The 24,231-nt window shown below is 43.9% G+C and overlaps 1 protein-coding gene across 8 annotated transcripts in view; it reads right to left on the reverse strand.

Annotated features, from left to right (window-relative positions):
* Positions 1-24,231, reverse strand: part of SPEN (spen family transcriptional repressor) — a 92,084-nt gene that overhangs the window by 3,654 nt on the left and 64,199 nt on the right. For all 8 annotated transcript variants that reach the window (XM_016954756.3, XM_063804913.1, XM_016954761.4 and 5 more), the window contains 6 exons: positions 20,534-20,685; positions 17,756-17,881; positions 17,287-17,400; positions 15,821-15,934; positions 14,445-14,545; positions 530-8,699 (listed from right to left, as the gene is read on the reverse strand). In XM_016954756.3, the coding sequence (XP_016810245.1) occupies positions 530-8,699; positions 14,445-14,545; positions 15,821-15,934; positions 17,287-17,400; positions 17,756-17,881; positions 20,534-20,685 (8,777 nt within the window). The remainder of the gene's footprint in view (positions 1-529; positions 8,700-14,444; positions 14,546-15,820; positions 15,935-17,286; positions 17,401-17,755; positions 17,882-20,533; positions 20,686-24,231) is intronic.

Consider the following 24,231-nt stretch of genomic DNA (forward strand, 5'->3'; position numbering starts at 1 on the left):
GATTTCTTTTTCTTTAAGTAGGGACAGAGTTTCACCATGTTGGCCAAGCTGGTCTTGAACTCCTGACCTCAAGTGATCTGCCAGCCCTGGCCTCCCAAAGTGTTGGGATTACAGGCGTGAGCCACTATGCCTGGCTTTTTTTTTTTTTTTTTTTGAGACTGGGTCTCGCTCTGTCACTGGAGCCTAGTGGCACGACCTTGGTTCAATGCAACCTCTGCCTCCAGGGCTCAAGCAATTTTCCCACCTCAGCCTCCCAGGTAGCTGAAACCACAGGTGTGTGCCACCACACCTGGCTAATTTTTGTAATTTTTTTTTTTGTACGAGATGGGGTTTTGCCATGTTGCCCAGGCTGGTCTCGAACTCCCGGGCTTAAGCAGTCCTCCCATCTGGGCCTCCCACAGTGCTGGGATTACAGGCATAAGCCACCACACCTGGCCCCTGATTTCTTTCACACATCTTGGCTTAAAACCCTGCTGAGCCCCACAAGCACATGCCCAACAGACAGTGGGGAGATACCTGGCTGGCTCACCTGAGCAGCTGTCTTGGTCCGGGAAGGCAGGCCAACAGAGGAAGCGGCGGGAAACTGAGTGTGTGTGAGCTGGGCCGGGGGGTGGTAGGTGCGGATGTCGCCGTACCGGTACTCTTGAAACAGCTCCCCGCTGGAGTGCACAATCTGCACCCCATGGGTCACCACCACAGGAGGGGTCAGAGGCAGCCCCTGGAGTTGGTTACTGGGGGTAACTGTGAGGATACGGGCCTCACCATGAGGGGCAGGAGCAGCGGCAGGAAGGGGGACAGGGACAGGGACGGGGGCAGGGGTGGGGGTGGGGGCAGCTTTGGCATCTGGTGTCTTGGCAGCTTCCTTCCCTGGCTGCTGAGGGGCCTTGCTGGCTGGTGGCACCTTCACCACCCCATCCGCGGCCCTGGGCTGCTCGCTGACTGCCGTCACATGTGGATGCACCATGATCCTCACATCCCGTGGCACAGTATAGGGGTGCAGTCGGTACTCAGACTGCATGACTAGTACCTCTGACTGCACAGGGGCTGTGGCTCGAGCGACAGGAAGGTGATAATGCACTTCCTCCTCGGGAGGGTGCTGGGAGGCCAGTGCAGGCACACCAGCTGGGGCTGGCTGCGGGGTGCTGGCACGCTGTGGGGCCCTGACCTCTATTTGCTGGGGCTGCAGCGGAGCCCGAGGAGAGTGAAGCGCTTCTGGCCGGATGCTGTAGGTGATACTGGGCAGCGTGGGAGTGTTCATTCTCACCTCGCCCTGGGAGAGGTGGCTCAGGGACACAGTCTGGGTGATGCTGTGGGGTGGCATGATGACAGACTGCTCTGGGTGGATGCTGGAGATGAACTGGGGCACTGGGATGCCTGCAGCCAGCATGACTGTGGCGTTGGTGGAGAGCGCCGTAGATGCAGTACTGCTGGGGTGGCTTGCCCTTGGGAATGAGGATGGCCCGGGTCCACTTGGTCGAGGAGAATGAGCGTCTAGCTTTGCAGCTGCCAAATGGGAGACAGTTCGATCTGCTGGGATGCTGGGCCCCGAGGGGACATGGTTGACTTCTGTAGGCAGTTTGCTGGAAAGAGCAGGAGGGTGGTGGGGCGTGAGCGTGGACCCCAGGTTGGCCGGCTGAAGGACCTTGGTCTCGATTTTAAGGGTGACGGGGTCAGCAAGCTTCTTGTTTGTGGTGACAATGCTTGGGGTGAGGACCAGCTGGTTGTGAACCAGCACAGGCGGTGTGTTGATCCCCTGGGTGAGAACCTTCACCGTGCCTCCCTGGGTGACAGGCGTGGACACCGAGAGGTGAATGGGCTCGGGCTTCTCCAAGGATGGCCTATCGGCCTTCACAGACGAAATCACAGGAGAGGCGTTATATGTCTGGGCGGTCAGTACCAACGTGGAATGGGTGGCCACGTTCGCATAGCCTGCAGGAGCTTGAGGGCCTTTGGATGGAGGCTGCGATGCTGTGACAGAATCAGGTTTGACCTGGGACTTGGACACCGACTGCTGAAATTCAATGTCCATTGCACTGGCCGGGGGGATCTGGCTGATCTTGGCGCTGATCCGCTGTGGGCCTTCGGTCTTCTGCCCTGAGTAACTCAGGAGCACAACCCCTTCAGAAGTGTTCACACGCAGCCCCGCCCCTGAGCCCGCGTCTGCCGGACGATCGTCGATCACAGGCATGGACCCTGGGTGGAACCGACTGTTTTCATTAGCACTCGCTCTCTGTTTGCACCTTGCTGATGGCGCAATCACTGCCCCTGCCATTGTCACCGTGCCTGTTGTGGCCGTTACACCACCAGATGCAGCAGTAACCGCACCCGCTGTGACGGTCACTGCACTTGCTGTGGCATTCACTGCACTCGCAGCGGCATTGACTGTGCCTGGGGCGGCGTTCACTGTGCCCACCGTGGCGTTCACTGGAGTGGTGAGAACATTCACTGGCCCTGTAAGAACATTCACAGGCCCTTTCAGGACATTCACGGGCCCAGCAGGGGTGCTCACCAAACTTTTCAGTGTGGTCACTGAGCCCTTCACGGGGCCTTTCAGGGCATTCACCGGGACCAGGGAGACGTTCACCAGGCCAGTGAGTGCGCTCACCAGACCAGTGAGGGTTTGAGGAGCTGGTTTTGCCAAGGTTATCTTCTGTGAATTTTCCAGATCAATGCTGACAGGCATCCGGCTAATAACAGAGGTAATTTTGGGAGCAATGACTGGAGCCACCTTTTCCTTGTCAGCAGCTACCAGCACCTCCGAGGCTTGTGTCTCAGAGTTGTTTGTCACTGGAGGTGCTGTTTTTTCTTCTAAAGGCTTTTTAGAGTCAACTGGAGGGGGCGGGGCCTCATGTAGGCAAGGGGCAGCACTGACAGGCTCTGCAATGGCTGTGGTGACACTTGTGGAAGTGACACTTGTGGCAGACACATACTTGGGGTCCATGAGAATCTTCCTCAGGGTGCTGGAGCTGGTGTCAACATCAGAGGCCTTTGTGTCTGGGGGAAGAGCTGGAGATGGAGTGGACTGAGCCCGTGGCTCCTCCTGCCTTGTGATCCACTCTGTCACCTTAGTAGGGGGGCTCTGGTGTGGGATCCCCCCAGAGGCGACAGGAGGTGAGAGCTTTGCTGCAGTTACAGAAGGCAGTGTGGGTATGGGGATGCTTGGATCGCTGGGTGGGGTCACCGGGTCACTTTCAATGATGGAATGCACCCTGAACCTGGCTTGAGGCTCCTCATCCACCGGTGCTGGCTGGGGAGGTGGGGGAAGGTCTGAGGGCACAGATGCTTTGGTTGGAGTCCTTTCCTCAACACTGATTTCTTGGGACGAATTCTCTGGGGGGGGAATCTTGCTTAGGTCGGAAGTACATGACTGAGGAGGAGTGGAATGGGGTTTCTCACTCTGCTTTTCTTCCTGTGGGGCTTCGGGGTGCTGTACTGTTGTCCCCTCATTTGCAGCAGGACTCTCACCTTGAGCTTGGTCGGATTCAGGGACATGGCTCTCTACAGGAGCCACCACTTTCTTGTTTGTGTTTCGCTTGCGGCGTGATCGGGTTGTTTTCTGGCGCCCTTTGTCTTTCCGAACAAGAGTGACTTCCACTTCTTTAGACCCTTTGGCTTCTGGCACTGAGTGTGAGGTTTCACTGCTATTTCCTCTGGCTTCCTTGGTATCTGTTGGGCCTGCTGAGGGGTCAGGAGCATTGACTGGAGGCCTAGAAGATTCTGTAGCAGCCTCAGTTTCCAGGATGCCAGATACAGCCTCATCTGTCTCCATTCCTTCCTCAGAAGGCTGCAGTGCCTGTGCACCTGCGGGGGGTTGCAAATCTGTCTGGGATTCTCCAGGATAAGGTGGAGGTGCTGGGAAGTTTTCTGGCTCCCCAGAAATGTCATTGATGATGGAGCCGATGGCCGCAGCCAGCTCTGTTTCACTTGCTTGGTGTGCAGGCTTGTCCCTGTCCTCTGGGGCAAGGCCCTCTGGTGCATCTGCCTTATAGGCGGCAGAGGCCTCGGCGAGCTTTGCGATGTGTTCCACGGCCTGCTCCAGCTCCATCTGCTTGGCTAACTGGGTGGCTTCTGGGGATGGCCCAGAGGCAGACACGTCTTCTTTCTCTGGTTCCTTGTCTGGATCAACTGGATCACTTTTCAATTGGGATGATAAACCATCCTCCTTTTGGGGACTCTCACTTTTCTCAGGGGAGACTGCCACCACCCCAGATTCCCTCTCCCCTGCCTGTGCTGCAGCCCCCCTGGGACTGACAGCAGCATCCACATTTTTCAGACTTGCAGATTTGTCCACTGCTAACCTGGAGTTTCGAGATCTTCCTCTCTTTGATTTGGAGTTTTTTTCAGGGGCCGGTTTTTTCTCTACAACTTCAACAGGGGCGGTTTCAGGGGGGTTTTTGTCTGTGCCAGCATCTTTTCTGTCACGTTTCTGTTCACTCCCTGCCTCCTCCTCAGCAGCCTTGGGTTCCATGGAGCTCTCTTTCACGCCTATTTGGGGGCCCACCTCAGTGGTGGCCTCAGGACGTGTAGCATCCACCTTCGGTTCATTTTTTCCCTTTTTCCCTTGGGGTCCACCACCAGCTGCAGTTTTCTGGGACCTTGGCGACCGCCATCCCTCAGGTGGCTTGAGTGTTTCTGCAGGTTCCTTGGCCTCGTTCTCCTCCTCTTCATCGGCTCGCCGGCGTGTCTTTGGAGGCCTTCCCCTCCGAGGGGTGGTGGGAACCGCTGCAGCCTCCTGAAGCTCTCGCTCCAATCTCTTTCTGGTCACTCTTGGTTGCTCAACGGGCTCTTTGACAGGCGAGCGGTTTTCATGGTCACCCATGGTTGCATAGACGCTCCTTACATTCCGGCGCCTTGTTCGGCTGAGAGGCAAACTTGGTTCGGGATGTTCAAGGTCTGCAGCAGAGTTTTTAGAAGCAGTCCTTGTAATCTTCTCTGCCTCCATCTTCAATTCCAAAAGCTTCTGTGCTTCTCCCCGAGGAGAATTGGACCGCTTGAGTTTTTCCCGGTCTATCCTCTCACTCTTCCTTGTGACGGGCTTCTCCACGATACTCACTGCAGCTGCCTGAACAGGGGTCTTTGAACGCTTGCTTTTGTTTGGCTTTTTATCCTTTGCAGCAACTGGAGGATCAACCTCTAAATCTTCAGAAGCTGGGGGCTGAGACTCAGGTGCAGCTTCGGCTTTCTGGTTTGCATCAGGCTCAGCATCTGCAGTGGCGTCTGGCTTTTCGGCCTTTGGCTCACTGGCTTCCTCAGACTTCTGAGCTGGTTTTGAAAGTGGCTGGGTACTGTCAGGCTCTGGATCTACGTTGCTCTCTGCCTGGGAAAACGAGGCCCCGGGAGTTGGAGGCTTGGCATCCAGATAAGGCGGCTGGTCACCTGATGAACCTTCCTCAACACCCGCAGGCATCACGGCAGCTTCTTTATTGGGGTCTGCTCCTGGGGGCAGGTCTACTTGTTCCAGCTGTTCCACAGGGGCAGGAGCAGGTTCAGATGCAGGCTTTGCTTCTTCTGAGACGGTAGCTGGCTCCACAGTCTTCTCTTCTGTTACCAAAGGTGCCTCTACCGTTTTGTCACCAGTGGTCTTCTCTAGTGCTGATGGGGCTGATTCTAGAGTTACGACTGTGACACTTGGAGGCCCAACGGAAGGTGGAGTTTTCAGTTCTGAATCTTTATTCTCAGGAGCAGATTCTGGGGTCTTGGGATGATTCTCTGTATCTTCCTGTTTCTCAACCTCTTTGGGTTTCTGGTCTTTTTCTTTTTCTTTCTGTTGCATCCGTGTGAGCTCCATAAATCTGCTATGGAACAGAACTACTGGTTCTTGAATGGAATCAGTTGTGCTGTTTGCTCCCTCAGATGTCTGCTTCCCATAGATCCTACCAGAAATGAAGTCAGAATCTTCCTCTTTTCTCTCTAGATGCTGCAATCGCTTGGAATCTTGTTCAAAGATTGAGCTGTGTAAAAAACGAGAAGCAAACAATTCCTGCCTCTCTTGCTCTTCTTCTTTATGGTCCTCTTTCTTATCATCCATTTTCCCTTCTGAATCAGTCCTAATTTTCTTCTTTTTCATGTACCAGGATGGAATAGGTCTTGGAGCAGAGTCAACCTTTTCTTTATCTTTGTTGTTTCGAAAATTTGCAAATCGGGAGTCCCAATCAAGAAAAGACCAATTTTCTTCACGAGATGAAGAGAGGGATTTAGCTCTTTCAAGCAAAGCTTTAGTGTCTGGTGTGATTGTCTTATCCAATGCAAAAGAGTAAAATTTGTTCCTTTCTAAAGAACTAGAGAGTCTTTCATCTCGCTCACGTAGCTTGTCTTCTCTGTCCCTCAATAAAAAAGACAATCGAGAACTTTCATATAATGCAGAGGCTCTGGGTGAGTGGGATTTGTGTTCACCATCTTCGTCAGAATCAGAAGGCACCTCACCAGGTTCCAGATCTCGTACAGACCTTTTTCGAAGGCTATCTCTCTTAATTATGCTGTTTGGGAAACTCACATCAAATCTGCTGGCATCCTGTTTCATCTGAGAGTCCCAACGATTTAGTTCATCTTCAGAATTCAAGACAGATAGTTTTATTTTGGCCATATCTGCCATCTGTTCTCTCCTGCTAGAATCATAAGGATTAAATTTTAAAGACTCTTCCCTGACTGTTATGTTAGAATAGGGGAGGACTTTTTCATCTACTTTAGGAGACCCTTTTACTGACAGTAGCCTAGGGGAGCCTATGGGATCCTCATCTTCATGGAAGGAACCATGTCGGACACTGGGAGAACCACCAGTCCTTTCAGAATCTTCGCTGATTTGGCGTGAACTTCTGTAATTCCGTTCTCGCTTGGTGCAGATATCAAAATCGACATGATCCATCCTTTTCTTTTTGCTAGGAGGAGAGTCATCAGTGACATCTTGAGGGGGTTTGCCTACCTCGTGAACGAGGCTACGTCTTTCATATTCATCTACATCTTTTTTAGGACTGCCAAACTTCTCAGACTTGGCTATTTCCATTTCCATCTGCTGTTTCCTACGACTCTGTTCCATTTGTTTTCGGTAACTCTGCGTGTGATCGATGTCAATGCCAATTTTTTCTTCAGTATTTACTGAATGTGATTTCTCTTGGCCTGATTTACGTTCAGGTGTTTCATCACGAAGACTGCAATAGTTTTTCCTAACGTCTTCTCTCTCTGGTCCTTGATCATCTAATACCTGCAGCTGTTTGAGTTGTGGTTTTGAGGGAATGGGCTTTTTTGATTGGACTTCTTGATTTTCCACAGATTCACCTGCTGGTTCTCCCAGTCTTGCTTGTAGGTCTGAGCTGGGCCTTGAGCCAGACCCAACAGAAATACTGGCAAGCTCCTGACAGTCTTTGGGGCTGGCAACAGTATTAAGTCTGTCCAGTTTGATTTTTTTAGATTCTCTTTTAAGAATTTCTTTCCTCACAGGCTTTCTTTCAGCCTCTCCTTCCCTCAGCAGAATGACCTCTCTAGAGGACACGTCAGGCTGCTTTTTTGAAAGCATGCGAGCATCCTCCATCTCTGGACTGCTTTTCTTGACCTCTGGTTTTTGCTTTTCTGCTTTTAAATTGGAATCTGCAAAGCGCCTTTTCCTTGCTTCCAGCTTCTCCAGATCCACAGCACTTACCCCATCTGCAGGCTGCTCAGGCTTGAGGTGCTTCCTGGCTTTAAGCCTGCCTTCCTTCTCCACCACTTCAACATGGCTTGAAAGCCCCTTTTCCTTTGGTACTTTCATTCTAACTGATTCCAGTTTAGACAAGTCAGATTTTGCAGGCTCCGTCTGAGAGACCTGAAGTTTCTGGTCCAGGGCAGAAGATTTGACAGTGTCATTATCAAGCTTGGCTTTCAACTTTTCCACAGGAGTGTGGTCAATGACCTTTCCCTCTTTCTCTTTCACTCGAGTCAAAACCACGCAAGGCATGAGTTCCAGGCGGTTTTTCGCTATTCCCTCTTTGTCAGCTTTCTCTCTGCTCAGTTTATTACAACTCCTGGGCTTTTCAGGGCTTTGCTCTCGCTCATTTTCTTGGTCCGTTTCTGAAGACTGAGAACTAGGGGAGTGAACCTTTCCTTTGCGTTTCTGCTTGTCAGTTTTGTCCTTTTCCACTTTTTCCTTCCGTATTAAGCGTCTCTCTCTCTCCACTCTCTCTGGATCAAAAGTTCGTTCTTTATCTGTCTTTTCATTTTTTGTATAGCGCTCCAAACGAGATTTGTCAAGTTTCTCATATCTTGGAGGGGAGAGTGAGCTACAGCTTCCACTCCGGTCTGAGGATCGGCTGTAAAGCCTCCTCTCAGAATCACTCGGCAACCTCTCTGCCTGAGAGGGAGACGCTCCAGGACTCTGTGGACGTCGCAAGTGAACAGGACTTTGACTTCGTTCAATTGGCCTCCTCTCATGGTCTCTGTCCCGGTCAGACTCAAATCTTTCACGTTCTCTTTCTCGTTCCCTTTGCCTGTAACTATATTCCCTAATATCTTGTTCATAAGGATCATTCCTGTAATCCCTGTATTCCCGAGGATCATCGTAGTATCGTGATTCATAGTAGTCTCCTTGGTAAGTTTCCCATTCTGAATAAAACTCTCTCCCTCGAGCTGGATAGTCCCGCCTGGAATCCTCAGGATAAGTGCCTGGAGTTCGAACACTCTCATAATATGTACGATCTTGGTTATAGTCGTAGGATGCCCTTCGTTCCTCTCTGCCAAAAAATAACAAAGATATTAGTTCTTTTGTTTCCTCATCACTTATGCATAAAATCATACATATGAAATCAGAAATTCCTGCTTCTAAAAAATCTTTTGACATTATTTAATCATTTGTGAAATGATTAGTTTGTAGTAGCTATCCACTATAGCTTCAAGTAGCTACTAGGCACTTGAAATCTAGCTAAATTGAGATGTGTAAAATACACACCCAATTTTGTAGACCTAATTTATAGAAAAACAACAATTTAGACTGATTATATGTTGAAACAACATTTTAGATATATTAAAGAAAATTAATTTCACTTTGTCTTTTTAATGTGGCTACTAGAAAATTTAAAATTACATATACAGAATTTATATAACTTACATTATGCTTATATTGGGCAGTGGTGATTCAACCCTTTTTTAATGTTTCTGGTAACTCCGGCATTGTGACAAAGCAGACACTAGTTACTGGACAATATCCCCACACTCCTACCTAAGTCTCCCACAAAATTACTATTCTATAAAAAGATATTCTTACAACTTGGGAAATAAATCCACCGTTTAGAAAAACAGATAAAAATTTTAACTAAAATTTTGCCATCTATGTGACCTGTATGATACTGGTAACACTTCTATCTAATTCACAATTTTTAAAAAATACTGGAACCTGGTTAAACTCTCTGAACTCAGTCTCCTCACTCATAAAATGATGGTAGCTTTTCCTCATAAAGCTGTTAAAAAGATTAAGATAATATCTGTAAAAACTTTCCTAGCATAATCCTAGGCAGGTACTTGGCCTCAGTAAATGTTGTCACTTTCCCCCAGGCTGCCAACTAACAAACCAGGGATGACTGCAAGCACCATGAGAGAACTCCTCCAGTTTTAAGGAACTCACCACAGGTTTTCTCCCACAGGGACCTGTCTGGTGCATTCAAAATAGGATTAAATTTACACACAAGAACATATATTATATGAAATTAAATACACCTGTAACAGAGACAAATTACTTCCTTCACTCATTCATTCTCGGCAATGTTTGTTCTCTCATGTAGATACACCTGGCTCATTCTAGGTAACACTGCCATTAGTAGCTCGCTGAAAGAACACTAGAACTTGGCCGGACACGGTGGCTCATGCCTGTAATCCCAGCACTTTGGGAGGCCAAGGCAGGCAGATCACGAGGTCAGGAGATCAAGACCATCCTGGCTAACATGGTGAAACCCCATCTCTACTAAAAATAGAAAAAATTAGGCGGGCATGGTGGCAGGCGCCTGTAGTCCCAGGTACTCGGGAGGCTGAGGAAGGAGAATGGCATGAACCTGGGAGGCGGAGCTTGCAGTGAGTCAAGATTGTGCCGCTGCACTCCAGCCTAGGCGACACAGCGAGACTCCATCTCAAAAAAAAAAAAAAAAAAAAAAAAAAAAAGAACACTAGAACTTAAGCCCCATAAAGGCACAGGCTTTGTCTTCTTGGCCAAAATTTCTCTAGCTCTTACAACAGCACTTGGCTCATAGCACTCAACTATTTGTTGAAAGAATGAACTTTAGAAAAATATATCAAAGCTGCTACTAAATGATGTTCCAACTCCTTTGAACAGCAAACGAAGCCATCTAGACTGAACATTCCAACACTGGAAGCATCGATAACACATTATTTTATAAATATACATATTTATAAATATGTATATTTTGTAAATATATTTATAAATGTGTGTGTGTGTGTATATCTGAGCTGGAGTGCAGTGGCACAATCTCGGCTCACTGCTCTCCACCTCTGGGGTTCAAGCGATTCTCCTACCTCACCACCACCACAAGTAGCTGGGAATACAGGCATGCGCCACCACGCTTGGCCAATTTTTTTGTATTTTTAGTAGAGACAGGTTTCACTGTGTTGGCCAGGCCGAACTCAAACTCCTGACCTCTGGTGATCTGCCCGCCTCAGTCTCTCAAAGTTCTGGGATTACAGGCATGAGCCACTGTGCCTGGCCTATTATATGTACTTATATTGAACTTCCTCAGTTCAAAGAAAATATTTTATTGTGTATCTATGATATTTGGTTTAATTGGATTCAAGATGATCCTTCCATAGCTCCATGGAAATCAGATTCCTTGTCTAAATAGTGACCAGGCAGCTCATAAATAACTGTTACTAGGCATGGAATTAGGCTAATTTAACTCATTACCACCATAAATACATACTTTGAGGATGTATCTTCCACATGAAGGTGAACACATAATATACCTTCTAATATTATAAAGTGAGTAAGACACCTAGAATGGTCATTAGTTTACTGCCCATATTAATGGTAGGCTTGAGTCGTATTTAAAAACACAGTATCAAGGTATCTTTTTAATTAAGCAAACTAAAACTATATCTAAAAATACGAGCTGGGCATGGTAGCTTAGGCTTGTAATCCTAGCACTTTGTGGGGCCTGCTTGAGGCCAGGAGTTCAAGACTGGCAGGATCAACACAGCAAGACCCCATCTCTACAAAAAAAAAAAAATTTAATAAAAATTTATAAAGTAGTAATATTAAAAAAAGTTTTGGAAGGCAGAAATATATGTATAAGCATTCATGCTGGAGCACTGTTCAGCTTAACAAATACTTATTTTGCTGGGCCCCATGACAACAAAAGAAATAAGCAGTTCTGCCCTCAAAGAATTCAACAATTTAAGCAGGGACAACAGAACTGGCACTTGGACCATGTACGGGGACACTGAGGAACTGCAGAAAGTCAGGTTCGGAGAGAACTCTGTTCACAAAACCACAGAGTATCCAAAGTACCATAAGTAGATGTCATCTGAATCACAATGTGACCCTGTAAATTCATCTCGAGAACCACTCTGGTAAAGGGTAAGCTCAATGCACTAGCAGGTAGGAACCCTAGGTTTATCCCCAGCCCAGCCCCTTAGTGGCCTGTGATCTTATTAGCAAAAGTTCCTTCCATAAAAAGGGTTACCTGACAGAGTATTAGAGGGATCAAATGAAATACTATTGGAAAATGGGAAAGCCCTGTGCAAATAGAGTTGTCATTTGCATTCCTGAGCTTATCATTAGCATTAAAGCATTTTTTTTCATTCATACATCAACTATTCAGTGAGATAACTTCCATTCTATGGAAGAGGCAAAGATCCTCAAGGTCTACTGCAAGGAATGCATTCCATAAGCACTGCCAACTGAAACCACATGGGGCAAACCTGGGTCACAGTGAAGTCCCACACCCTCCTGCGTCCTCATGAGGAGATAACTGCCATTTGAGAGGGATAAATAACCATGAGAAAAAACACAGAACAAACCCAAAGCCAGTTAGTTCATCACTAAAACAAACAATGACTTTTGGCCAAGCGCGGTGGCTCACATCTGTAATCCCAGCACTTTGGGAGGCCGAGGCAGGCGGATCACCTGAGGTCAGGAATTTGAGACCAGCCTGACCAACATGGAGAAACCGTGTCTCCACTAAAAATGCAAAATTAGCCAGGCCTGGTGGCGCGTGCCTGTAATTCCAGCTACTCTGGAGCCCAAGGCAGGAGAATCGCTTGAACCCAGGAGGCAGAGGTTGCGGTAAGCTGAGATTGCACCATTGCACTCCAGCCTGGGCAACAAAAGGGAAACTCTGTCTCAAAAAAAAAAAAAAAATAGATTCTAAGTAGTAATATACAAAAAGTAACACCCACATTACATTATTCAACCCTCACACAAAACTGCTGTTTTAAAATATTTAATGTACACAGAGGATTTTAATGGATTTTGTATGTTTTAGGTGCAAGTAGGCCTCCGGGACACTTTCCACTCACATATAGATAAGAATTCCTTGTAAGCATTTACTGTATTAACAATGACTTCAAACTGCTACTTGGGAAGCCAGGATAGAGAATTTTTTTCTCTCTTGACAAGAGACACACACATTCTCTTGCATGTGGCCACACAATTTTACGCTCACTTTCACTCTCTTACACTCACACAACTGAGAAAACAGTCTATCGAGCCTGACTTTCTAGCTAAAGGAGTATTGATCTTTGAAGCTTTGTGATTTGGATTCTGATCTGGTGAGAAACCATCAAAACCTGACAAGTTTGAGCTTTTGAGAATTTGGCCGTAGGGAGCATTTTTCATTTAAAAACACCAAGTAGGCCAGGTGCGGTGGCTCACGCCTGTAATCCCAGCACTTTGAGAGGCCAAGGTGGGCGGATCACAAGGTCAGCAGTTCAAGACCAGCCTGACCAATATGGTGAAACCCCGTCTCTACTAAAAATACAAAAATTAGCCGGGCGTGGTGGCATGCGCCTGTAGTCCCAGCTACTCGGGAGGCTGAGGCAGGAGAATCGCTTGAACCGGCAAGGCAGAGGTTGCAGTAAGCCAATATCGCATCACTGCACTCTAGCCTAGGCCACAGAGCAAGACTTCATCTCAAAAAAAAAAAAAAGCACAAAGTATTCAACGACTGTTGTACAATATTCCACTAAGAAATGAATTAATATATATTAATACTTGCTATCACTTAAACAAAAATGAATTGGCAAGAAGAGGCAGTAGAAAGGGAATGCATTCAACAGGGCTTGTGGCAGCACAACCCTGACTTGGCTCATCTTGCCATGGAGCCCTTTTCATACTTTGAACTCAAGTGTCTAAAGGCGTTTTTCACACAAACCTTTTGTCTAACACATATAGGGGTGGAGACCTAGTGGGAACATTCCAGGAAACATAATCAGAGGCATGTCTGGAAAAACAGCTTGATAATATGGACCAAATTTCCATTTTCAAAAGTAATCAGCTATTGAAGAATCTGGTGGCATTATCTTAAGATGTTTTACTATATTTTGGTCTGTTCAGCAGAAAAAATATTAAATACTACATAACCATGACTGAAAGTATTAACAAGAGGAAATCAGGTTTGCCCTGCACATTGCCAAAGTTGCCAGTTTACATATGCTTTGGCTTATTGATTCACTTTGACTATTTAAGAGATTCAACTTTAAAATAAAGCTCTTGATATTCTTTTGGAAGTTTTTATTTATTTATTTATTTTTTAAGTTAAATGTATGAGCACATACAACCTGGATGTTGTCATTACTAAATATGTAGCCATTTAAAAGTTTATAATGCACTCTAACATATATTCATACATTTACTTTAAGAAGTAACTGTAAGCAAGATGATTTGTATTTATGATTAATGGTACATAAAGCAGACCAGGTGTGGTGGCTCACACCTGTAATCCCAGCGCTTTGGGAGGCCAAAGCGGGCAGAATGCTTGAGCCCAGGAGTTCAAGACCAGCCTAGACAACATGGAGAAAACCCATCTTCACAAAAATTACTCCAGCGTGGCGGCAAGTGTCTGTAGTCCCAGCTAATCAAGAAGATGATGTGTGAGGATCACTTGAGCCTATAAGGCAGAGACTGCAGTGAGCCATGATCATGCCACTGCACTCCAGTCTGGGTGACAGAGTGAGACCCTGTCTCAAAAAAAAAAAGTACATAAAGTTATCACCTGGCAAAACAGTAACTCTTTCAAGCTCTAGGAGCATTCAGTGAGAAAGCCAGACAGGTTGCTCCAAACCCATAGGAATTACCTGGAAACTGGATTCAAAAAAATAAACCTGTGTTTCCATATGAAGTGATAAAAGAGAAGCATTCTCTATTCTAGAAGATGAAAGTAGGGGTAAAGAGTGAAAAATAAAATTTAATGCCATCTTAAGTTTCTGTATTAAAACTATTAAAACTCAAGCTACACTGGTAAGTTTAAAATACATACCTTCTTTCGGCTAACATTTCATAAAAGTCTCTGATGTCTTGACCAGATTTCTCCATGCAGTGATAAAAAGCCAGCTGACTTTCCCGATTTGCAAAATCCACCTTTAAAAAAAAAAAAAAAAGAGGTGTTTGATGCAAGTTTCAAATTTTAATGATGGAAAAATGTTATCAAATTTGTAAATTCTTCACAACATAGCCCTTCTGAGAAAATTTCAGGAAACAGCAATGTATCTCAAGTAAAACAGTCCTCATCACTGAAACTATATTTTATTAACCTGAAATCTCTCAAATTCTGTATAAACCGTGATAAAAGAATGAAATTTATAAAGTTTCAAACCCAATTGTGAAGGAGTGAAAAAAGCAAAATGGAAAACTGAAATGGCAATTAAGTAATCAGATCAACTAAATCCAGCAATCTCTGTTGCCAAAACTACAGTTAGAATATAAAACAAAATATGGATGAACATTTTAAACTTTACTCACAGCTGGGCCTCAAAGTTACTAAAGCATATGATGCTCATCAGCTATCAAATAGCTTGTCATCTTATTTTTAAAATACTTTTTTCAACCTAACAATCATAGTTATTTCATAGTTAAGTGCATAAATTCCTTCAAACTACCATGAATACAAGTTTTTAAAAACATACACTGGACATAAAGTTATGCTTTAAGTGGCTACCCACTCTTCAGGAGAGTAGGAAAGGAAAGAAAGACATATCATTCAGGATGGTGGACTGATACTATGAGGCCCTGGGTGTCAGATACCCATAACTGTGGTCAAGCCTGCGATGAGAGTGTCTGTGTGAGCATCAGCACCCCAACACTGAGAAGCACACTTCTTTGAATGAGAAGATTTTTAGGGAAGGATCTGTGGCTAATGGTTTAAAGATGCTGTGCCCACAAGTAGCTGAGCATAAAATTGTAATATTCCCCTTAAACACTAATGATACAGCATACATGTCTTGTAAACCACTCTCCTGGCTGGCAGCCTACAAAATGCTAGTTATTAACGGGGTGATTTCTTTTTTTTGGAGGTGGAGTCTTACTCTGTCACCCAGGCTGGAGTGCAACGGCATGATCTCAGCACACTGCAACCTCCGCCTCCTGGGTTCAAGCAATTCTCCTGCCTCAGCCTCCCAAGTAGCTGGGATTAACAGGCACGCGCCACCAAGCCCGGCTAATTTTTCTTGTATTTTTAGTAGAGACGTGGTTTCACCATGTTCATCAGGCTGGTCTCGAACTCCTGACCTCAGGTGATCCACCCGCCTTGGCCTCCCAAAGTGCTGGGATTACAGGCGTGAGCCACCACGCCCGGCCCAAGAGGGTGAGATTTGAATAGGACTTTGTTTTGCTTCTGTTTAAAGTCATTCTGCACACCTTAATTTTATTCCCACCGATTTTCCTTCCTTTGGTCTCTTTTACAGCTGCTTGTGCATATTCAATTTCATTGTAGAGAACCAGGGCCATGCCTTTTAAGCGGTCAAACACCACCTGTAAAACAAACAAACAAAAAACAAGTAAGAGCCTCATCCACTGGACTTAGTGTCAGTCCCAACAAAATCCTAAGCCACAAGGACACGGATGGGAAAAAATATATTTTTATATATTTTATTCTATTAAAAAAAAAAGTGTGATGCACACTGTAGTGAACACAATAAAATGAAAATGTGCAGGGACTGTTTAGAATCATAGACATTATGGCTTGAGATATTATGCCTTTATTTTGTTCTTCTGTATTTTACTTTGTTTTCCATGTTTACTGACCACTATATTGTATTTCAGTAAAGTATTCGTCTTGTTTTGGCTCAAAACAAAAAAGCAAAACCAACAACAACAAAAAACACCCTTGAAAGGAAGGAAAAATTAAGAACAACAAAGAATTTCTGTGAACTTTGGCTACAAGTGGCATAACTGTCTTAAGGCTGTGGATTTTTTTATACAGGCAATCTTTAAGATGTGTATTTCTCTAAACAACAAAAGCTACATTTAAAGTACTGTCTGCCAGGCGCAGTGCCTGTAATCTCAGCACTTTAGGAGGCCGAGGCAGGTGGATCACTTGAGGTCAGGAGTTTGAGACCAGCCTGGCCAACATGGCAAAACCCCATCTGTACTAAAAATACAAAACTAGCCAGGCGTGGTGGCACACACCTGTAATCCCAGCTATTCGAGAGGCTGAGGCTAGAGAATCGCTTGAACCTGGGAGGCGGAGGTTGCAGTGAGCTGAGATCCCACCGCTGCACTCCAGCCTGGGTGACAGAGTGAGACTCTGTCTCAATTAAAAATAAATAAATAAATTAAAAAAAAAAAAAGCATTGTCAAGGGTATACAATATACCTACCACAGAGTAAACATAGTTTTAAGGAACCGAAGCTTTACCTTCACACACTGAATTGGGTCTGGAGACCCTTTTCCTGTTGCTTATGGATGTATTACATAAAAATCATTGGTTAGATGAATATTCTGTTGTGTGAACTTCCCCTCATTTAAAAAAGTCTAATTACATATTTAGTGTAAATGTGAATAACTATATAATCAGACTATCTAATTTTAATGTAAGATAAAATTATAAAAATCCCTAAGCAACATTTCTATTTCATTCTATTTATACTATGAGAATAGTTTCAAAATTAATCACCTTGGCTAGTTCAAAATAGTTTCTTCAAAATACTCATAACTTAAGGCAACAGATGCAAATGCCCTTATTGACCAAATCTTAGCAAACATAATTTTAATGTGCTCGTTATTAAAGAAATAGGCAATGCTAGCCAATTGAGACTGAAAGGAGAGAATACCAAGACGAGTGAGTCAGAAGTCTGAACCACACACCAAAACCTCCCGCCTACCTTTAACACAGGCCCATATCGGCAGAAATGTCGTGTTAAATACTGATCTGACACATTCGAAGAAAGCCCATCTAGCCACACGCAGTTTGTAGGCATGCTCTTTCCAAAACCCAGCTGAATATAAAAGGCAAAATTTCTATTAGTAAAGTTCACAATTACTAGTCAACTACAACAGAATTCTCAGAAAACTGGTTTTCTATAGTAATCTTATCAAATCAACATCTCAAGTGGGAAACATCTGGTTAAAATTAAATAGGAATATACAAAAAAAATCCTGCCTGGCTAATCGAATATTAATCAGATTACAGTATATAATAGGATAGGAATGCAAAGAACTATATCACTTTTATGGTTATCTGTCTTAGTAGGATCTTAAATAATAAGGCATATGCAAAAAAAAAAAACCCCTTCAAGTCTTAAAAAACAAAGCAAATCATAACAGCACAATAATTTATGCAAATTCATTTACCTTGAGGCGATTATTTCCAAGATATTCCCCATCCATCTTCTTAATAGCTTTACAAACGCTAGCAATATCACAGTATTGCAGAAACGCATACTGAGGAACTCCATTTACTTTCTTAATGTCAATATCCTGAAAAAACCAATGAATACAACTTAGCAATATGCCCAAGAAAATAAATTAGAATGAACCAAGTCCATATAGGGTATTTATTTCTCAAAAAAGTCATGTTCTCAATCATCATTTACTTAGTTAAAAAAATTGTACACCTTAATACAATGGTAAGTTACTAGTTTGCTATAAAACATATAGCATTTATTGTCACAAACCATGAAATCCTTCTCATGTGAAGCTCTCTGCAGAGGAGCAACAGCATTGCAATTCAAAATTCAAAATTTAAAATCCATACTAACAGCATTAAGAGAAACTTAACGATAATAAAGAAAACGCAGGCTATTTAATGAAATCCTAAGAAATAATTCCCTTCTGCAATATCTAAAATCGTTATTAGGGGCCAGGCCATTTAAAATATGATATCTGGCTGGGCACCGTGGCTCACGCCTGTAATCCTAGCACTTTGGGAGGCGGAGGTGGGCGGATCACTTGAGGTCAGGAGTTCGACACCAGCCTGGCCAACACGGTGAAAACCTGTCTCTACTAAAAATACAAAAATTAGCCAGGCATGGCGGCACATGCCTGTAATCCTAGTTATTCTGAAGGCTGAGGCAAGAGAATCGCTTGAGCCCGGGAGGCAGAGGTTGCGGTAAGCCAAGATCGCGCCATTGCGCAGGTGACAAAAGTGAAACTGTCTTAAAAATAAATAAATAAAATAAAATATGATATCTGAGAAGATTAATAAATCTTTGTTCTTTAACCTTTAAAATTAAAAGATCAATAAATAAATAAATAAATAACAGATAACTGTCTAAAGACAAAAGAAGCTGGAGCCCAGATAGGTTACTGAATTCCATACCACCCATCTAGGTAGGCAGTAGAACTGCAATTAGAGTATATGCTACTCCCACAAAACCAAAAGAATTTGACAAATCAAAATAATTGAAAATGAGGTCATCCATTTCTCCATCAGCAAGGAAGGACATTGGGGTGGGGCTGACATACCTATCAAGGACAATAACTAACTACCAGGGCTTCCAGTGCTTTGATGAAACCTCAGATGTGTGACTTTCTGGCCAAGAATCTGTAATATCATATTGTTGGGGCATTAACTGGGGGGTTGTGGTTCTCTATAAGTTTGCTGTGGCTGAACCAAGAAGGAAGGCATGTGCAGATTTCTACAGAAGTTACGATTCTATGAAAGATTTTGAGGAGATGAGAAAGGCTGATATCTTACAAAATGTTATCTCCCAGCCTGGGCATGGTGGCTCACACATGTAATCCCACCACTTTAGGGGCCAAGGCAGGCGAATCACCTGAGGTCAGGAGTTTAAGACCAGCCTGGCCAACACGGTGAAACCCCGCCTCTACTAAAAAATACAAAAATTAGCTGGGCATGGTGGCGGGCGCCTGTAATCCCAGCTACTCAGGAGACTGAGGCAGAAGAATCGCTTGAACCCAGGAGGCGGAGGCTGCAGTGAGCCAAGATCGCACCACTGCACTCCAGCCTGGGTGACAAGAGTGAAACTCTGTCTAAAAAAATAATAATAGTATATCCCAAGATTACAAAGCTGTGACCAAAATATTTTCATTTTTAAACTGACTCTAATTTTAAGTCATAAAGGAACAGAAAACTTCTTGTACCCCTTAATCTAACGATGACTTGCATAATATAAAAAGTGATTCAAATTAAGACTTCCTAATAGAATTGAACTGCTAGCAGACGACACCCATATTCTAGTAATCCCCAAGGTATTTCTGATGTGCACTGTGATCACAAAACAATCATACACTAATTTGCTGCTTCTATTTTTGGAGACAGGGTCTCACTCTGTCACCCACGCTGGAGTACAGTGGCGTGATCTCGGCTCACCGCAGCCTCTGCTTCCTGGGCTCAAGTGGTTCTCCAGCCTCAGCCGCCTGAGTAGCTGGGACTACTGGAGCAGGCCACCAACGCCCAGCTAATTTTTGTATTTTTATAGAGACAGGGTTTCACCATGTTGCCCAGGCTGGTCTTAAACTTCTGAGCTCAAAGTGATCTGCCCACCTCACCCTCCCAAAGTGCTGGGATTATAGGTGTGAGCCACCATGCTCAGCCTGCTGCTTCATTTTTACAAACATTTTTCTCTTCCAGATTTTCCTTTCAATCCACAGGACTAGAGATGGCATTAAAACAGAACCCAATGAACAAAGAAAGATAAAAATGGGTAAGAGCCAGCCTGGGCAACATGGCAAAACACCACCTCTACAAAAAACACAAGAATTAGCTGGGCGTGGTGGGACATGTCTACAGTCCCAGCTACTCAGGAGACTGAGAGATGGGAGGATCACTTGAGCCCAGGAGGTTGAGGCTGCAGTGAGTCGTGATCATGACACTGTACTCCAGGATCGGAGACAGAGTGATACTCTGTCTCAAAAAAAAAAAAAAAAAAAAAAAAAGAGGTAAGAAAATATATATGTGTAAACAAAGGACATATATTACATTTTTACACACGTATATAGAACCATACCCAATGGGATTCTCTGGATTATCTTTTAGCAAGAGCTAAAAGCACACAACAATGTTCATTCATTACACCATTAAATATCACCTTTCCAAATATAATCTGTACTATGCTTTATGTGTTATGACAAAGACCTAAAATTGTTTACATAGTAAAAGCAACATACCACAATTTCTCCAAAGCGCTGGAAGATGTTGCGAAGGTCATGGTAAGTAGTGGTTTTTTCAAGGTTGCCAATAAAGAGAGTTCTTGTTGCTTTGGGGTGAAATTCATCTATCCTTTCATCCAAGGGGCGAAATTCATTTTCACTTTCTGTTTCTGTAAGTGGAACGGGGGCCGAGTAAAAAGAGAAGACAGTATTTTAATGCATATTTATATATCATGGAAAAATCTACATTTAAAAAACAAAATGTCTGAAATAGTGGGCTTGAATACTCACATAAACTGAAATATCATAAACACCTTCAGAAATAGCCACCCCTTATTAACTCTAAAGCAAAAAAGGAATACAAAGGCTAAAGAAACGTTTCAAAAAAAAATTAAGGCTAAAGTAACACTTTGTTTAACCTTTAAAATTAAAAATAAACTGATTTAAATCTGCTAAATTAGCTGGGAAGGGTGGCTCATGCCTGTAATTCCAGCACTTTAAGATGTCAAGGTGGGAGGATCGCTTGAGCCCCAGAGTTTGAGACTAGCCTGGGCAACATGTTGAAACCCCATCTCTACCAAAAAAAATACAAAAAATTAGCCAGGTATGGTGGCGCACGCCTGTATTCTCAGCTATTTGGGAAGCGGAGGTGGGAGAATAGCATGAGAATGGGAAGTTGAGGCTGCAGTGAACTGTGATCATGCCACTGCACTCCAGCCTGGGTGATGGGAGTGAGAGAACCTGTCTCAAAAATAAAATAGAAAAAATAAAATAGATAGATATCTTTGCTAAGGTGATCTGTTGTTTTTGGGACAGAGTCTCGCTCTGCCACCCAGACTGGAGTGTACTGGCAGGATCATGGCTCACTGGAGCCTCAACCTCCCAGGCTCAAGCAATCCTCCAACCTCAGCCTCCTAAGTAGCTGGGACCACCGGTGCATGCCACCATGCCTAGCTAGTTTTTCCACCCCCCCAGCCTGTTGCCCAGGCTGGTCTCTGGGCTCAAGCAATCCTCCTGCCTCAGCCTCCCAAAGTGCTGGGATTACAGGTGTGAGCCACTGCACTTGGCCTGATTTGTTTTAAAAATAATCACTGACACAGAAATAGATTTTAAACCCCAGCAAAAATGGTAATTAATTATTTGAGCCTAATCCTAGTTTCCAAAATTACGTAGCAGGCTCTCAATTTGGCGTATAAAACTATACTCTGAAATAGACATAAAAACTCAGCTGAAAATAGTCCACCTTCATTGTTTGTTTAATTTCATTTACTTTTCAACATTTTATAAGATATTTAGCATTTCGCCCCTCTCATACTAACACAATAAATCAACTGTCTAAATACGGAAATTTTATATACAAGAGTAACTATGAAAACAGATTAAAGCAATATGTTTTAAATTATCTTTTGATATTGCATGGTCCCCAATGACAAACAGAAATGATTGTTACGGCTTCTTCTTTTTTTTCTTTGAGATGGAGTTTCACTCTTGTCGCCCAGGCTGGAGTGCAGTGGAGCAATCTCGGCTCACTGCAACCTCTGCCTCCTGGGTTCAAGCAATTCTCCTGCCTCAACCTCCCAAGTGGCTGGGATTACAGGTGCCCGCCATCATGCCTGGCCAAATTTTTGTATTTTTAGTAGAGATGGGGTTTCGCCATGTTGGGCAGGCTAGTCTTGAACTCCTGACCTCAGGTGATCCACCCGCCTCAACCTCCCAAAGTGCTGAGATTACAGGTGTGAGCCATGACGTCCGGCCTCTATTTTTTATGATCAAAAGCGCTGGCTTAATTTCTAATTTATCATAGCCTTTCTCTGAAGCTCCATTTATAAACTTGGTCTAGGGCAGGAACGCTCAAGGTTTTGTTGATAACAATTATAGGAAACTACTGTGTGTTCTTTTTTCTTAATGTAAAACAAAGCCATCCAAAAAATTAATATTTAATCAACTTTACTGAAATGAAGCATTTAGAGCCAGCCATTGAACATTACTGATAATGTCAACGACACTGGTATTTTTAAAAACTCAATTTCAGGGACCTTGAGTTAAGTCAGAATACATCTCACTTCTGAGTCCAGACTGATGGCTCCAATGGTAGCTCAACTAATGTTACCCCTTTCGATCAATCAGACTATGATATACTTTCACATGAAACTCAGGTGGACTCAGAAACTACCCAGGACTCATAATAGCTGTCTCCATATATTCTGCATATCTCAAAGGAACATATCTCATTTTAAGCTCAATTTGGTCTTAATTTAAATGTGCACAGACATTTAATAATATTTCAAAAAATTCAGATAGAATATTGAGGTTTGTGCTCCGAAAGGCAGAAACACAAGAAGAAAGCATGATTTGCAACTATTAAAATCTGTAACGGCTTCATTCCCACCAAATGGCCTGGTACATTTTCTTTCTTTCTTCTTTTCTCCCCCTTGGAGACAGGGTCTTGCTCTGTTGCCCAGGCTGGAGTGCAGTGGTGGGATCATAGCTTACTGCAGCCTCAAACTCCTGGGCTTAAGCAATCCTCCCACCTCAGCCTGGCTGACTACAGGGCCTGGCTGATTTTTTATTTTTTGTAGAGATGGGGTCTCCCTTTGTTGCCCAGGCACATCTCAAACTCCTGGGCTCAAGCGATCCTCCTGCCTCAGCCTCCCAAAGTGTTTACAGGCATGAGCTTGGTCAGGCATGGTGGCTCATGCCTATAATCCTAGCACTTTGGGAGGCCAAGGCAGGAGGATCGCTTGAGCCCAGGAGGTCGAGGTTTTGGTGAGCCATGATTATGACACTACACTCTAGCCTGGGTGGCAACAGAGTGAGACCCTGTCTCCAATCAATCAATCAATCAATCAAGGTGTGAGCCACCACGCTCAGCAGTAAATTTTCAAGATCGGAAATTCAGTTAGCAAAAAAAAAAAGTTTTCCACGTGTAGTCCACTTAACCTTCACAACCAGTCAAAGTCGTAATGCCTACACACCTTTGGGAAAAAACTTCTTGAACTTGTAGTTTCATGTTTAGGGGATTGTAATGCAGTGTATGGGAAAAGAAATCTTAGAAGCCACCAATGGGTCTATATGCAAAGTTAGGTTTCTTGGATTTGGATCTTTGAAAATAATCCTTGACCTAAGCAATCAGCTCAATACATTTCAATATAACATTAATGATTTAACCATCTGAGAGCATAATTCCAACCTAGTCTCCATACTCAAAATTCAACTGCTTTCACATATCCCATTTAACTGGTTTTAATGTTGTCCTATCTGGGAAAAGTAGTTAGCTTTTCTATACTTGAACCAACCAAACTTCTCAAAATTTTCACTGGCAAGTAGGTAAAGCCTATTTCCTAGGTGCTAAATAACTAGGTTAAAAGCTTTTTACAGTAAAAATCTCAAGCTAGCCCTACCATCTAGAGATAAAAGTTACATACTGAATGCCCCTGGATGAGATCCTCCTTACTTAATAATTATAATTGGCTCTAGAAACATATATGACATTCTAAATGTTTCTCAAGCCGTTCTGACCTGTTCCAAATGTGTTAAATTTTAAAGAACTCCTGGAGTTGCTCTTAGCTTAGTAAAATTTAGGGCAATCCATCTCAAACTTGATGGAAGGAGGACTGTGAAGGCGTAACCTATTATCCTTTGAAAAGATAATATTCCTTTGAATTGTTATGTTTCATTGTAACATCACAGAGTGACCATTTTGCAGTGGTCACCCT

The sequence above is a fragment of the Pan troglodytes genome, chromosome 1 (assembly GCF_028858775.2).
Source record: "Pan troglodytes isolate AG18354 chromosome 1, NHGRI_mPanTro3-v2.0_pri, whole genome shotgun sequence".
Classification (NCBI taxonomy): Eukaryota; Metazoa; Chordata; class Mammalia; order Primates; family Hominidae; genus Pan; species Pan troglodytes.